At 60.3% G+C, this 15,471-nt stretch overlaps 1 protein-coding gene across 1 annotated transcript; it reads left to right on the top strand.

Moving 5' to 3' along the window:
- The first annotated feature begins 418 nt into the window (after window positions 1-418).
- On the top strand, window positions 419-8,310 carry HPX (hemopexin). Its single transcript, XM_066619239.1, has 10 exons — window positions 419-643; window positions 2,453-2,558; window positions 2,956-3,036; window positions 3,280-3,422; window positions 3,616-3,769; window positions 4,403-4,615; window positions 4,957-5,067; window positions 5,360-5,490; window positions 7,432-7,576; window positions 8,075-8,310. The coding sequence occupies exons 1-10, from the start codon at window positions 419-421 to the stop codon at window positions 8,308-8,310; spliced, it is 1,545 nt and encodes a 514-aa protein (XP_066475336.1).
- Window positions 8,311-15,471: the final 7,161 nt, after the last annotated feature.

Genomic DNA, 15,471 nt, shown 5'->3' with positions numbered 1-15,471 from the left:
GCTGCCGGAGCCGCGAGGCCTGGGCTGGTCCGGAAAGGGGCCGCCCGCCTGCCAGTCCTCCGGCGCCGTTCGCGGAGGGAGCGATCCTCGGGAGGGCGGGGTAGGCTGCCCGCCGAGCCAGGGAGCCCGGAGGCGCTGGAGCCGGAGTGGGGATCTCCGCGCCCGCCCCCGAAGGCCGCTTCTCTCTTCTTCCTCGCAGTGCCCCTCAAGCCCGGGGGACGAGGCTCCCCCTGCTGGGACTGGCTTGCGCCTGACCCTGCCCCCGCCATCGTGCAGGAAACGCCCCGTGACTGTGGGCTGTCCTTCTGCCTGGCACCAGCCACCTGAAAATGCCCTGTGCCCCACCTGATGCGGTTGGGGGGCCACTGCTCAAGAGTGGCTTGCTCCTGAGCCAGCCAGTTCCCTCCCTGTTGTCACGATGCCCTCTGGGCAGTGCAGCCACCAAACCCCGCTGATTTGTGCCACCACCACCCTGGCGGAGTATCAGGAGACGCCTACTGTGGCCCAGGCCGCCCCCCCCCCTGTCCACTTCTGGGATCTCGCAGTGGCCCACCAGGTGCAGTTTGCAAAGGTTGCCAGGACAGCAGCTGCCCTCCAGGCTTCTGCCATTGTGGCCATTCCAAGGGACAAGTGGCACCTTCTGGTCAGAAGGCCTGCAGCCTCTCCCTGGGGCTCTTCAGCACTCTCTGCAGTTGTCCTCCAGGGCCTGGGACTTGTTGATCTTTAACGTGTAAGGAAGTTCTGAAATGTTCTCTCCCTTAAATGCTGCAAGACTTACAGCCCAGTCTTATGCATGCCTACTCAGAAGTAAGTCCCATTAGAGTCAATAGGGCTTACCCCCAGGAAAGTGTGGATAGGATTGGGCTGTTAATTCTTTGGGCAGGTGGGGCTGTTCTGCCATGAAGACAGATGCAAAGAACTCATTTAATTTCTCTGCCACCTTTCAGTCTCCTTTTATCTCCCCTTTCACTCCCTCACCATCCAGACGGTCAACCACTTCACTGTCAGGTTATCTACTTCTAACATACATGAAGGAGCTTTTGTTATTCCCTTAATGCTACTGGCCATGCGCTCCTCAAAGTTCTTCTTGGCCTCTCATACCTTCTTACATTTCTTTTGCCACTGTTTTTGTTCCTTTTTATTTTCCTCTTTCAGGCAAGACTTCCATTTCCAGAAGGAAGCTTCCTTGCCCCTTACAGCCTCTCTTAATTTTGCTCATTAGCCATGCTGGCACCCTCCTGGACCTAGTCAAGCCCTTCTTCCTTTGCAGTATACACTTCCACTGGGCTTTTAAACAGCCCCCATGCACTCTGGAGAGACTGGACTCTTTTGACCTTCCCTTTCAACTTCTTTCTGACTAGTCTCCTCATGTGAGGGGCGCCCGCCCCTTCCAAGGCTGGGCTTCCAAGCTGGGGGTTTTCATGTTGGATTTGTTGGCACTCTTCCCTCAATCACAGTGTTGCCCTTGAACCGTTACCTGAGTGCTACATTCTAATTTAACGCTCTGAGGGAAGGTATAGCAGAAAACAGCTTGTTTATTGCTGGTACCAAAGCAAGGCAGCAAGGAGGCCATTGCCTCACATCATGCGCAAGTGCAGCTAGGCACAGCTAGATTTTTATATTCCGTTAAACTCATAGGCATGGCTAGCAAAACTAAGGGGAAAAGGGTCCAGTAACTTTCCAGTTTCACTACCCAGTCACCCACCCACTGGCCTGATCCTCCACCCTTTACCATAGTGAGCTGGACCATACTAGAGAGATAAGAGACCATAGACGCTTTGAGATAGGTTGCCCTTGCTCTGAGACACTGGATGAGGACAAGACGCTGGGTGAGGGGTTAACATGCATCTTGAGGACGAGAGTCAGAACTGATGTTAAAATGGTGTTACTTTGGCCAGGGTTTAGTGAGAACTCTTGGCTCACGGCATCAACAGCATGGCCACTTTGCCCCAGCGATTCCATCGCATTGACACCCCTAGCGGGGTCCTGGGGGCCACACAGTAGCGAATCCAGATTCGCCCATCCTCCACTGCACCCCAAGGGCCCAGACTTTTGGCCGCATGTCAGTCCTTGCGACTGTGGCATGACCCCTGCCTGGGGGGCTTGTTCCTCTGTAGGGTCAGCCTCGGAGGGCTTCTTCCCCTTGCAGGGCCACCCACCTCTGGTCTCTCTGGCACAGAGAAGGGCTGCACAGGGGGCCTGGGTGTTTGTGGTCCTGGCTGTGTGACTGGAGGGTGGTGTCTTCCTTGTCTCTCTGAGCGGCAGTAGGTTCTGGCTGGTTGGAGCACCAGAGGGGGAAGGTGTCTTTGGAAGACCCTGGCTTTGCATCACCAGCCATAAATGTTTGTTGGAGGGGGCTCCTCCATCCCAGGGTGCTTCCACTCCCACTCATGCTCACCCCAGAACAGCAAGTGCTTTGTCCCTTGTGAGGCAGCTCCTCTCTCTCCCTCAGGAACAGTCCAGCGCCCTCTCGGCCTCCCACAAAGGGGTCATCCCTGGGTGTTTAGAAACATCCTTTCCCAGAGCCCACTTCCTGTCTGGCCAACCTCCAGCGAGAGGTCTGGTCACTGGCACTCTGGCAGTTGACCTGCTGTGTCCATTGCCTGGCACGTGATGGCGCTTGGACCTGCAGGTCGCTGCCACTCTCACGCTGACTGAGCCAGGAGGAAGGGGCGTGCGCAAATGCCACCAGCTTGTCCTGTAATTGCCCATGGCTGGAAGGGACCAGGGGCTGGCTGCTGGTACCTGGCAGAGCATGCTCTGATCGCTCCTGGGGAGTGGGCCCTGCCTGCCCCCCTTGGCCCCCTGAGCAAGAGGCGTCCCCCCAGAGCTGACGCCGTGGAGGGAGCCGTTTCTTGGTTTTGGTCCCTTTGGTTCATGGAGGGTGAGCCGGGTGGGGGACGGTGTGGGAGAGGCAGCCTCTTGTGCTACCCTGACTTGGGCCACCCCCTCCAGAGACACTGTGGCGCTGTGCAGATGAAGGCGGCTTTGATGCGACCACCCTGGATGAGACGGGCACCATGCTCTTCTTCAAAGGTACCACCTGTCGTCCTGCTGCCCTCCGCGTTGGCTGAGGGCTGGGAGCAGGGCTGGGGGGGTGGAACCTGCTTGTGAGGAGTTTGTGGGCTCTGCCGGGTGCCAGCGTCGCTGCTGCCTGCATTTTCCTGAGAGCAGGCACAGCAGGGGCTGGTCGGAGCAAGCAGAAGGGCAGCGGCGACTTTGCTCGGGTGGGGTCTGGAGTGCCGGCCTGGCTGCCAGGTTTCCTCCTCCTCTCCAAAGGCCGCTTTGTCTGGAGGGGGCTGGCTGGCCCGGCCCAGCCCATCAACGCCTCCTGGCCTGAGATCCAGGGCCCTGTGGACGCCGCCCTCCGGATGCACCAGGCAGAGCACCCTGCGGTCCACGACAGCCTCTACCTCTTTCAGGTCTGCTGCTCCTCCCCAGGCGGGTCCTCGTCAGTGCCCTCGCAGTCTCTCTTGGGGCGAAGGACTGGGGCTGCTACCCCAACTTCCATCTCCATGGGGTTCTTGGAGTCCTGGGCAGGTTGAGGTGGGGTGCCCTGTATGGAGGGGCCTGGCTTTGAGGGTGTGGGGCCAACAGATGTGCTCTCTCCTGCAGGGCAAGCAAGTCTGGGCTTACCAGAACGGCACCCTGAGGGACGGGTACCCACGGCTCATAGAGCAGGAGTTCCAGGGGGTGCCCGCGGACCTGGACGCAGCTGTGGAGTGCCACCCTTGGGAGTGTGCGGCCGGGAGCATCCTCTTCTTTAAGGGTGAACGGGAACAGGAGGCTCTCTTTGTGGGTTAGGGGCTGTGGGTCTCCGGCAGGAGGGTGTTGGTGCATCCGGTGCCAGCAGGCTGCCTGCCTGCCTGCAGGGGCAGGTGTTCTGGGTGGGGGAGGGGTGCCCATCTGACTTGGTGCCACTGCTGGCTGCTCAGTGCTGGCTTGCCAAATGGCCTCTGGCACTGCAGGCCTCCCTCCTGGCTGCCAGGCAGGCAGCTGGGTCACCGGGTCCCCCGCCTCCTGTTGGGTGCCTCTCTGGCACAGGGAAGGCTTCTCCAGAGGCCCTTGAAGGAGGTCTGGACGTGTTGCTTTCAGGCCGCAGAGCTGATGTGGTTTCTCCGAAAGCGTCTTGGAAAGGGCCGTCTGCTGAACCTGCTGCAGGCTGTGGTGTCTGCAAGGCAGCTCCTTGTCCTCTGCAGGCATCGGGCTCCTGGCCTGACTCTCCTGCGGCCGCTGCTGAAGCCCTCCTCGGCTCCTGCCTTTTGCAGACCCCTCACCCCCCTTCCCAAGCCCGCTTTCTCTCTGCTTTGTCTGGGCGCCTTTGGGCCGTGGCGCAGCTGGGTCATTCAGGGCGCTGGCCTGGCTGGGCAGCCGTTCATGGCTCTGGTCGCTCTCCTCACAGGCCCGGCCGTTCTCTCCTATGACCTGAAGACGGGCGAGCTGAAGCGGCGGGTGTGGCCGGCCTTGGCCAACTGCTCAGCGGCTCTGCGCTGGCTGGAGCGCTACTACTGCTTCCGGGGCTTGCACTTCCTGCGCTTCCATCCCGTCACGGGCGAGGTGCCCCCTCAGTACCCCCGGGATGCCCGGGACTATTTCATGCGCTGCCCTGGGCGGGGTGAGTCCCGGCAGTGTGGGGACCGGCTCTCGGCTGCTCTCCCACCTGAGGCCACACGCAGGGGCGCCAGGCGTGCGTGTTGCTGGCTTCCCACAGAAAGCCTCTGCAGAGGCCTTTTTGTCTGCAGCCAGCATCGTGCGGAGGGAGGGTGGCCTCTGGGCACATGCGCCTCATACCTGGCCAGGGAAGGCCCCCCAGCGGCAAGGGAGCAGGACCACATGCCAGCTGTGAGGAGGCAACCCAAGCACTGCTTGTTCTGCACGCCACCCAGGAGGCCTGCAGAAGGCACTCCCCTGGCTCTGCTGCCGCCTCTGTTGACCTCTCTCCTGTGACCCTGGCAGGCCACTGGCACAAGATCAATGCCACTCTCCTGGCACTCGCAGACCGCTGCAGTGGGCGCTCCTTCCAGGCCTTCTCCTCTGATGACTCAGGGCGCATCTACGCCTTCCGTGGTAAGCTGTGAGGGCTGATAGGGAAGGCCCAGGGCGGTCTGTCCCTGATGCTGCAGAGGGCATGGGGGACAGCAGTGGGTCTTCACTATCTTCTCCAGCCAAAGTGGGCAGGAGACACCTGCTGTTCTGGCGGGGGGGGGGAGTCTGCCCCGGGGAGAGGCCCACCATGCCATCGGGACTGAGACCGTACAGAGCTGGGCTTCAGCTGATGGCACCTAGGTATGGGGGGAAGGGAATGTGGGGGACCACACCCTCCTGCCCTGTAAGGCACTCTGCCTCTTCCTTCTGTTAGGGGGACACTACTTCCGCCTGGATTCTGCCCGGGATGGCTGGCATTCCTGGACTCTCAGCCACAACTGGCCAGAGCTGGAGGGGGAGGTGGACGCGGCTTTCAGCTGGGAGGACAAGCTCCACCTGATTCAGGTGCAGGAGGGGTGGGAGGGGGGCTCCCTGGCTGGTGGTGCGTGGGGGAAGGGCAAAAGAACGAATGGAGCCGCTGCTACTGACTGGATCCTGAGCCTCTGAGCCTTCCTGGGCCACCAGTTCAGCAGCTGCCGCTGGGGAGGCTGGAACAGAAGGGGTCCTCCTTCCCACCACTGCCCCCCCCCCCGGCAGTGGCTAGTGGCTGCTGAGTCTGGAGGTGGCACCTGGGCCTGCCTTCCCATCTCGGGAGTCCCGCACTGCCAGCAGGCCTTTCTGGGATGGTGGAAGGGCCTGGTGGCTTTGGCAGGAGCCATCTCTGGTGGCTTTGGCAGGAGCAGCACAGGTGGAAAGTCCAAAACTTGTTGGATCTGGAGTGGTGGCGCCATCATGGCTGGCTGAGGATCAGGGACAGGAGAGTGGGGAGGGGTGGGTCGTCCTCCCCATGCAGGGAAGTCCATTGGGGGGCCCTGCAGGGCTGGTCTTCCTGGGCTTGAGGACAGGCTGCCCTGTGCTTTCCCCCAGCCCACAAGGCTCACCATGGAAGGCAAGGCGAAGGTGTGTCCTGAGACCTGGGGGGATGGGGGTGCACAGTAGCAGAGGGGAAGGGCCTGGGATAAGGTCAGGTGGCAGGGAGGGGAACAGGTCAGCTGAGCTCAGACTGCTCAGGGAGGGAGTGGGCTGGAAGCCCAGGAGCCTGGCAGCAGTAGCTGGAACTTGCTTCTGAGTAAACATGCCCAGGGTTATACTCAAATGTTGTTTGAGATCTGTGTGGGGTGTGTGTGTGTGTTTTGATTCCCCCCCCCCCAAGAGCTGAACATTTGCAATCTGCTTTGAGTGGGGGGGGGGAACAAGTCTCACAGTTGCAGGGAGGGAGGGGACAGAGGAGCTGCCCCCTGTCTCTGGAAGGGGGGGCTGTGTCGGGGCTCCTCCAGTTGCCCACTGGTCTCAGGCTAGCCCCTGGCAGGCAGGCAGCAGCATTCCCTGGCAGGGCTGGGAAGGACCCCCCCCCCCCCGGCAGTTGTTGCCAGTCTGTGTAGGTGGCCAGGGGTCTGGATCTACTGGATCTACCGTTTGGCTTCCATTGAGTCAGAGGGGACCCAGTTTGCAGATGGCTGGAAAGGGGGTGCAGGTTCTAGGGGGGAGGAACAGGGTGTAGTCCAGGAGGCAGGTGACTGGAGGCTGCCTGGCTCAGAACTGCTAATATTACTTTGCCCCTATAGAAATCTATAGGGCAGCCACATTTGGAACACCATGTTCCGTTCTGGTTGCCATTCCTCAAGGAGGGTGTTGTCGAGGTAGAAAAGGCGCAAGAAAAGGCACGTGAAGTGACTGAAGGAGGAACCAGCACCGGGTTATGGAGTGCTGCGGAATGCTTTTGTTTCAGCATTCAGTTTGGGGTGGTAGGCCCTTCTCTCCACTGTGAGTTCAGATTTCCAGCACTGTTCTTAGTCTTTTCTTAGGACTGTATTGGTTGTTTTAGTAGGGACTATAACAACATTGGACTGTAACAATGGTACAGTTCTATGATCTGTCGGGGGGTGGGGGAGAACTTGTCGGAACACACACAGAAATGTTGAGGAAACGTTGAGAAATTTTTCTGGAGGAAAAATCCATGACGGGGTACAAGCCATGATGTGCATGTGCCACCTCCTGATTTTAGAAATGGGCTGTCAGAAGGCCAGATGCAGGGGAGGGCACCAGGATGAGGTCTCTTGTTATCTGGTGTGCTCCCTGGGGCATTTGGTGGGCATTTGGTGGGTGAGATACAGGAAGCTGGACTAGATGGGCCTCTGGCCTGATCCAGGGGGCTGTTCTTATGTAGGACTTTTTCAGGAACAAAAGGTGGCTGAGGCTGGGGGGGGGGAAGGACAGTGTCTGGTAACTTGGTGGGGCCTTGGCTGAACTGGGGGTCCACTCACGTCCTCTGCTCCTGGCTTGCAGGGCTCCCGCGTGGCCATCTACCGGACTGGCCAGGGCTTCAGGCTTGTGGAGGGCTACCCACGGGCCCTGCAGGAGGAGCTGGGGGTTATGGAAATGGACGCTGCCTTCACTTGCCCCTTTTCCCAGCATCTTTACATTATCCAAGGTACTTGCGGGAGGGGTGGCGGTAGAAAGGGTTGTGTCAGGGTAGAAAGCGAGTGGTGCACGAGCTCTGCCTGCCTGCGAAGCCCTCTGGTTTGGGCCTGTTTTACCCACTTGCCCTCAGTGCAGGAATTCGGGAAACTGCCGTCCTGACTGTGCAAACTGTAACAGGCTCAGACAGGCAGCAACTCTCTGAGGAAGCTTTCCCCTGCCCTGCCTGCAGGTGCTGGTTTCACTGCACATGCCTCAAGGCAGCCTCTTCTTTTCCCCAGGGCAAGCTCTGCTCCTCCAAGCAGGTGCTGGGGCTGTACACAGCCTACGACTGCACCGCCGGTGGCAAGTGGGGAACCAAGCGGAGGAGGCTGGGGGTGTTTCTGGGGAGGAGGCGAGTTTTGCACTGCAGGGAGCAGAGCAGGGCTTTCTGCAAGAGGCCCGAGTGGAGGGCAGCTTCCAGGTTCTGCTGGGGCTCGGCCTGTGGATCTGATGTGTGTGTCCCCTACAGGAAGCCACATGAGACACGTGGACCTGCTGCAGAGTCCCCGACAGCCAGGACCACCACTGCCTGTCCCGCATGCCCACGTAGACGGAGCGCTGTGCACCGCCAAGGGGGTCTTCCTTTTCCACGGGGCCAGCGTCTATCACTATCCCAGCCTAGCCAAGCTCCTGGCTGCAGCTGCCCCGGCACCAGCCCAGAATGCCACTGCGGTCTTCTTTGGGTGCCCTGCAGTGGGGGGGTGAGGTCACCTCCCTGCTCTCAGATACTGGTGCCAATAAAACCTGACCCTGTGGGCTACCCCGCCTGTCTGCCTTTGCTTTGGCTGCAGCCACGCTGTGGCTCCTGGGAGAGCGAATGGCCTCTGCTTGCCTGATGTGGAGCAGGCATGTGGGAAGGCATCTGCCTGGTCTTTGGGGGATGGAGGTGGCAGCCAGGAGCTGCAGGGGGCTTGGTGGAAGAGATGACAGGAGGGCAAGGCTCAGCAAAACCCTGCTTTATTGGACGACACTCCAGGCGGAGCTGGCAGCTCTTCATGCGGGGGGAGGGGCAGGCGGCCCTGGCAGCACTTGCTGGAGGGGCTCAGCCAAAGATGCAGACGGTGCCTGAGGCCAAGCGGTGGCGGTACTCGTGGAGCAGGCTGGCAGCTGGTGGGAAGCCGCTTTTCATCTCCAGCTTGCCCGGCACCACCAGGAGGGTGACGTCGGGGCCCAGCCCTTCGGCCAGCTTCTGCAGCATGCGGCGGGCCAGGTAACCACAGGCTCGGCTGGGCTCAGCCTCCAGGCTGGCATAGACCTCGGGGGGCGGGTTCGGTAGCTTCCACTCCAGCTCACCGATCAGCTGGTGGGTGCGGGCTCTGTCGAGGGCAGCGGGCCTCTCGCTGTAGCAGGCGACCAGCTGGAGCCCCGCAGGGGTGCGGCCGGCCACGAAGCTGCCCTGGGCCAGCACCTCCTGGGCCTCTGCCCCGCCCTGCCAGGCCATCACGGCCCAGCGCAGCCAGTCGTAGTTCTGCTCCAGCAGCTGCAGGAGCCCGGCAGCCAGCTCTGCGGGCCCCGGCAGCACCGCCTGGCCCAGGGCCTGCTCCACGTCCTCCTGGGCCTGTTGGCGGAAGTAGCGGGCACACTGCGCCAGGGCCTCCTTCATGCGCTGGTGCAGGGCGCCCACCCGCTCGCTCCAGACGCCCAGCAGCAGGGCCGGCTCGCGCTGCGTGAGGCCCGCCTCGCTCAGAAGGCACAGCAGCCCTGCCCCCAGCACCGCATTCAGCTGCTGGCACAGGCGCGCCATCTGCGGGCGGCGGGGCTGGTGGCGCTCCACAGCCTGGGCCAGCAGCGGCTGCCGCAGGGCCACCACCGCGCAGCCCTGCACACGCCTCCACAGGCTCAGGAGGCGGCGCTCCAGCTTGTCCCGGGAGCAGCCCTGCAGGAAGAGCTCCATCTCCCGGGGGGCCTGCGGGCCCCCTGCCCGCACAGCCAGGCACAGCTGCCCAAAGGCCGCAGCCACGCAGTCCTCGCACGTGCCCAGCTCCTCGTCTTCCAGCAGCCCCGGCCCTGCTGCCAGCTCCTGCTCCAGCCGCTGCAGCTCCCGGCGCACGAAGGTCAGCTCCTCGGGGCTGGCAGCGCCTTTCAAATGGGAGACCACGCCCAGGGCGAGCGAGCGCAAGGACTGCAGGAAGCCCACGGGCTCCAGGCACTGGGAGAAGAGTGCCATGTGGAATCCTGCAACGAGAAGTGGAAGGGGCTCAGCCAAGGCAAGCCCTGGGCTGTCCCGGTGCAAGGGAGCCCCCGCGATACCCACCCCTCCCTCTCGCTTCTCAGCAATCCGGCGAGAGGAGAACAGCAGCAAGCTCCGCTGCTCAGAGGCACTCTTCCCATTTCTGTGCACAGTCCCGGGATGGGGAGGACAGTGATGGCGCCTTGCCTGCTGGAGCCGCTTGTGCCCTGCTGGGACTGGGCAGTGCCAAACCCAGGGGAGAGGCTCCGCCTTGCCTTTCCAGTGCCCTTCACGGTGGCAGTGAAGAAAGCTGGTCCCAGCAGGTGCTGAAGGTGACCCGGTTCTCCAAAGGGCACCCAGGCAGGCTGGGAGGGGCTGGCACCAGGCACCAGCTGCCCCTGGCCCTTGGGAGCAGAGGCAGGCGGAGGGTGCAGGAGGTCCCCACAGCTGGGTTTGGTCCGGAGCATGTTTGTTTGCTGCACTGGTTCAGCGTCCGTGTGGCCACCAAGCCAGCTCGTGTGTGTCACGGGGCTCTTTGGCCAGTGACAAACAGAAGCCACAGCCTGCCTTCTGCAGGCGGAGAGCAGGCCATTGCAGCGGGCAGCCCCAGGCAGGCCGAGCAACACTGCACCGGGTTAGGCTGCTGAGGAACCCAGGGCCTGCCCCCCCAGCCCCGAGGTCCCTCCCGTCCTTTCTCACGTCCAGGACGGAGCTGCGGGCACAGGGCTCCTCCCCCCCCACCTGCTTGGCACTCACAGGGTCCGGAGGGGGTGCCCTGGCCTCAGGTGGCTCCCCTCCCAGTTGCACCTGCCAACATGCCCTGGGGCTGCCCAGGCACCCTTACCTGGCTGCGTAGAACCCTTGCTGAGCTGCCTCCCACTGTGAATTGCCAGCTGCCCGGGGCTGCTGCTGCCTTCTCTGCTATGCCAGGGGCCTTATCTCTGCTTGCACTCAGGCCTGGGGGAAACAGGTGCAGGACAGTCTCCGCCCACCTCTTCCTGGTCTGGTCTGGCGCAGCCCAAGGAGTCCTTCCCTTCTGCCTGAAGCCGATCTCTGCAGCAGTCACTGTGGACACAGCATGACGGGCAGGCCTGGGGGACTCAAGGGTGCAGTGGGGTCTCTGGGGGGGGCAGTCCCCAGGAGGAATCTGGGTGCAGTGGGCAGGCTAGGCCTGTCACAGAGCGAGTGGGACAGCCCCTTCGCCCATGGAGCAAGACTGGTGGGACGTCCTGGGGGCAAACAAAGCATCATCCACTGGGAGGGCAAGGGGCCACTTCACTGCTCCATTTTCAGCCTGCAGACAGTGCAGCACAGAACAAAGAGCCCTCACCGCATGCCTGCCTCCAACAGCCCCCCCCATGTGGTGATGGCTGAAGAGAGACCCTTCCTTGGAAGCACGTTCCTGGTGCATCTCCCTCAAACACGAGTGCAGCCTTAGCTCTGCGGGGGGGGGGCACGCATGCAGGTGCCCCTTCCAGAGGCCAGCCGGGGTCTCCACACCAGAATGGTAGGAAGAACCCAGAGCCACTAGGAATCCATCTGGATTGCTACACCCCTGAGGGGGAACCTTTTGATGAAGGGCCAGGTGAAGTTGCCCCCCCCCAAGTCCTGAGACTGCCAACAGCCCAGACCTGCCCAGAGCAGGTGCTGCTAATTCCCTCCTTCACTAGGCCCTCCCCATTCACCGGAAGTAGGTCCTGGAGCTGGAGACTCCTTGTTTCGGATGGTAGCAGGGCCAGGCCATGAAGTCCTGAGCTGCTCCTGCCCTGGAGAGGGGGGCTCAGGATGCATGCAGGCCCCCCCCCCGCACTAACAGCCAGCAGGACTCAGTGCTCAGGCAGGACAGCAACAGAATCCCATTCAAAAACCCTGGGGTCTGCAGGCAGGTGGGGAGAGAATAAGGCCAGGCTGCGGTGGCGGTCAGTAGGTCTTGATGCCCAGCAGGCAACGGTGGGACAGAGTCACTCCTTGCACTTCATCCAGCCAAGCCCCGATTCTGTGCCCAGATCGAACCAGGGATCCACTCAGGGTCCTGTTGTGGGTGCTCAGATGATCTCCGATTACCCATCTGGCCTCCAGCAACAGCGGCTGCCACCACTTTGCCCCCAAATTCTGTTGGTTGGGGAAGATCCAGGAGAGGCAGGGGATCCTCCTTGCCCATCATTCTGGTTCTCTACCCGTCACCTGATCTGCAGAGCTCCCTCTGAAACCCCCACCCTGCAAAGATGCATCCTGATTATAGACAAGGAAGGACATGTAAACACCCACACCCTACAAGAACTGACACAGGCACCCCCAGCAGCCAGGCCCACATCTCTCCCAAGCCATGCAGAGCCACCCAGAATAATTCCAACCTCCACAGGGCAAAATTAGAGCTTCTCTTAACCCCCAGGTCAGGGTCTGCAGGACAAGGGAAAAGGCCAGGCAGGGGGATGACATCCCAGTTGTCACACCATTTACACAGAACTGGGGGGGGGCTGTCCCCCATCCCGCGCACTCCCCCTTTCACCAGAGGTCAGCCCAAAGACCAAAGAGGCTGGGTGCTATCAGAACAGTGCCAGGAGCCCCACTCCTTGACCTGCCCTGCTGCTCTCTAGGGGTGGGTGAGGGGTCTGGCTGCAGCCACCAAGCTCACTGTCCCACTGCCCAACTCCTTGGTCTGCCATCCTGGCCTCTGCGCTCTCCCTGTTTTCTGTGGGGTCCTGCCCAGTTGTTCTGGGTTCTTTCCAAGCTGCAAATGTGGAGGGGATCCGGTCGGTCCTTCGTGTGTGTGCTGGAACCTGGTTCATCCTGGCTTATTGGAGCTGTCAAGGGAGGGTTCTGTTGGCCTCTGGCCCAGAAAGCCCTCCTTGGGGCCCACTGCAGCAGACCCCAGCCAGCCAGCCAGCTTCGAAGCCCGTTCTTGGGTTGCCACCCCTGCCACCCAGATGTCTGCGTGAAGCCAATTCTTTCCAGCCATGTCAACCTGGATTTGGGACTGAGGGTGCAATCTTAACCAACTTTCCAGCACTGAGCTAAGGGCACTGCAGCTCCAAGATAAAGGAACAAACATTTCATTGCCTTGAGGAGGCCTCTGTGATTGCCACCCAATTGCAGGATGCAGCTTGTGCCCCTTTGGCACAGCTGAATCAATGCTGGAAAGTTGGTTAGGATTTGGGCCTGAATCAGCTTTGGCTCCCTTGCAGGGGTGGATCCAAGGTGGGGGCCTTGGGTGTGCAGCCCCCCCCCCAAACTATCTGCCAGCAGGGAAGGGTGCCTGCTGGGCTGGGGAGCAAAATCAGGAAGGGAGAACGTCCACTGGGTGGGGTGCCAATGAGATTGACTGGAATGGAAGCCCAGGTCTACCCAGCCATGTATACTCTGCTAGGTAGACCTGGGCTTCCAATTTAACTTATAGTCTCTATGGTTGAATAGAGCTGCACTCCCACGTGGACTTGGAGCCCAGATATACCAGCTGGGCAGACCTGGACTCCCATTCCAGCCAACAGCTCCAAGACCAGGCTGGAGCCCAGATTTAACCACCTTGTGAATCCCCACCATGGAAGCCACAAGTTAAACCGGAAGCCCAGATCTATCTACCACTTCGATCTGAGCTCCAACTCCAGGCAGGAGGTCTGCTGCCCAGTGAAGCTCAGCTATGGAGGCCATAAAGTTAAGAATATAATAACAGCCCTGCTAATAATAATAATAATTAGCCCTGCTATTATTATTATTATTATTATTATTATTAGCCCTGCTGATAATTGTAAGACATCTTTCTTTCTTTCTTTCAACATTTACATCCACCTCCAGCCTTATTCATCAGAGTCAACCCAACCTCAGGCAACAGAACATAGGAACAGCCCCACTGGATCAGGCCATAGGCCCATCTAGTCCAGCTTCCTGTATCTCACAGCGGCCCACCAAATGCCCCAGGGAGCACACCTGATAACAAGACACCTGCATCCTGGTGCCCTCCCTTGCATCTGACATGCCCCATTTCTAAAATCAGGAGGTGGCACATATGCATCACGGCCTGTAACGCGTAATGGATTTTTCCTCCAGAAACTTGTCCAATCCCCTTTTTAAAGCATCTAGGCCAGATGCCATCACTGCATCCTGTGGTGAGGAGTTCCACAGATTAACCACACAATATTTTTTTTGCCTGTACTAACTCTCCCAACACTCAATTTTTGTGGATGTCCCCTGGTTCTGGTGTTATGTGAGAGGGAAAAGAGCATCTCTCTATCCACTCTGTCCATCCCCTGCGTAATTTTGTACATCTCAATCATGTCCCCCCTCAGGCGTCTCTTTTCTAGGCTGAAGAGGCCCCAACGCCGTAGCCTTTCCTTGTAAGGAAGGTGCCCCAGCCCCGTAATCATCTTAGTTGCTCACTTTTGCGCCTTTTCCATTTCCACTATGTCTTTTTTGGCGACCAGAACTGGACACAATACTCCAGGTGTGGCCTCAGCATTGATTTGTACAACGGCATTACATTAGCTATTTTGTTCTCAATACCTTTTCTGATGATTCCAAGCATAGAACTGGCCTTCTTCACTGCCGCCGTGTTGGAGGAATCTTAAAAAGTGGTTTCCTCTTTGGGGGGAAGCAGAGTAGCTTCAGCAGCTGACCCCCCCTCTTGCTGGGTAGCAACCCAGGGAAGCTCCCACACTGGGCTGACTGCTAATCAAGAAAGACAAATGACAATGGCTGGTTGAAGTTGCAAAAGAAGTCATTTACTCACGGTTCCATAGAAGCATGCTTATAGCATCTGATTACGATCAGAGGTTCACTAAACTTGAGACAGCAAGGCCCTAAAGCTGCCTCGCCCTGTGTGCCATGTGGTCAAGATGGCGTCACCAGCAGAGCCCTGCTGGGTGCCACCTTGTCAGGTCAGTGTGGAAGAGAGGGCGAGAGCAAGAAAGGGCATGCACGGAGCAGAAGGGAAGGTTCTAGGGTCTGGGCCACACATCCCACATAGGTCACCAAAAGGGGACAGGTAAAGTGTAGGGTCACTGGGCCATGGCTTAAGCCTTTCAGGACAGGTATCCTTCCACCTCTGGACAGCAGACGGAGTTGCTCCAAACTCCAACAAGCTGCAGGTTGGGTTGACACTTTCATGGACCTGTCCACCCCCCCCCCCACTCTCCTGATCCGTCACAGACAGCTCAGAACCCCTCAGCCTCTAGGTGAAGCCTGGATTCCTTGCCCCAGTGTGCCTGACTCTGCCCCTCCTTCGCTCAAGCTGGAGCCCAAACACAAGCACTGGCTCTACTCCCAAGCGGCGAAGTCCTCCTATTTCCCAGTCAGACCCACGACGCAGAACGCAGGTGAACACTCCGCGCTTCCACACCTGAACCCTCTCAGGCTTTATGGACCAACAACGAGAGAGCCAGAAGTGGGCGGCCGGAGGGTCGCAGCCGCTCTCACTTCTGGGCCTCGGCCCACCCGGCTCGCCGGCGGGGGAGGCAGCCGGAGGCCCGTGCCTGGCCTGGGGCTGCACTCGCGGCGGCGCGCCCTGAAGCCAACGAGGCGTCCAGCGCGCACACTGGCTCTGCACGGTCCGGTCGCGACGCCGGAGGAGCCTCGGAGCAGCCGCGGGCTTGGCCCAGCCCAGGCTCCCGCATCTCCCCCGGCCCCGCCCAGGCCCGCCGCCTGCTGCGCCTCTGCCCTCGACGGCGGCGGGGGCACTTCTGAGCACGTGCAGAGCGCCCTCC

The sequence above is a fragment of the Tiliqua scincoides genome, chromosome 3 (assembly GCF_035046505.1).
Source record: "Tiliqua scincoides isolate rTilSci1 chromosome 3, rTilSci1.hap2, whole genome shotgun sequence".
In the NCBI taxonomy this organism is placed as follows: domain Eukaryota; kingdom Metazoa; phylum Chordata; class Lepidosauria; order Squamata; family Scincidae; genus Tiliqua; species Tiliqua scincoides.
The sequence above is the reverse complement of the archived record's forward strand: the minus strand, read 5'-3'. Positions and strand labels throughout refer to the sequence as shown.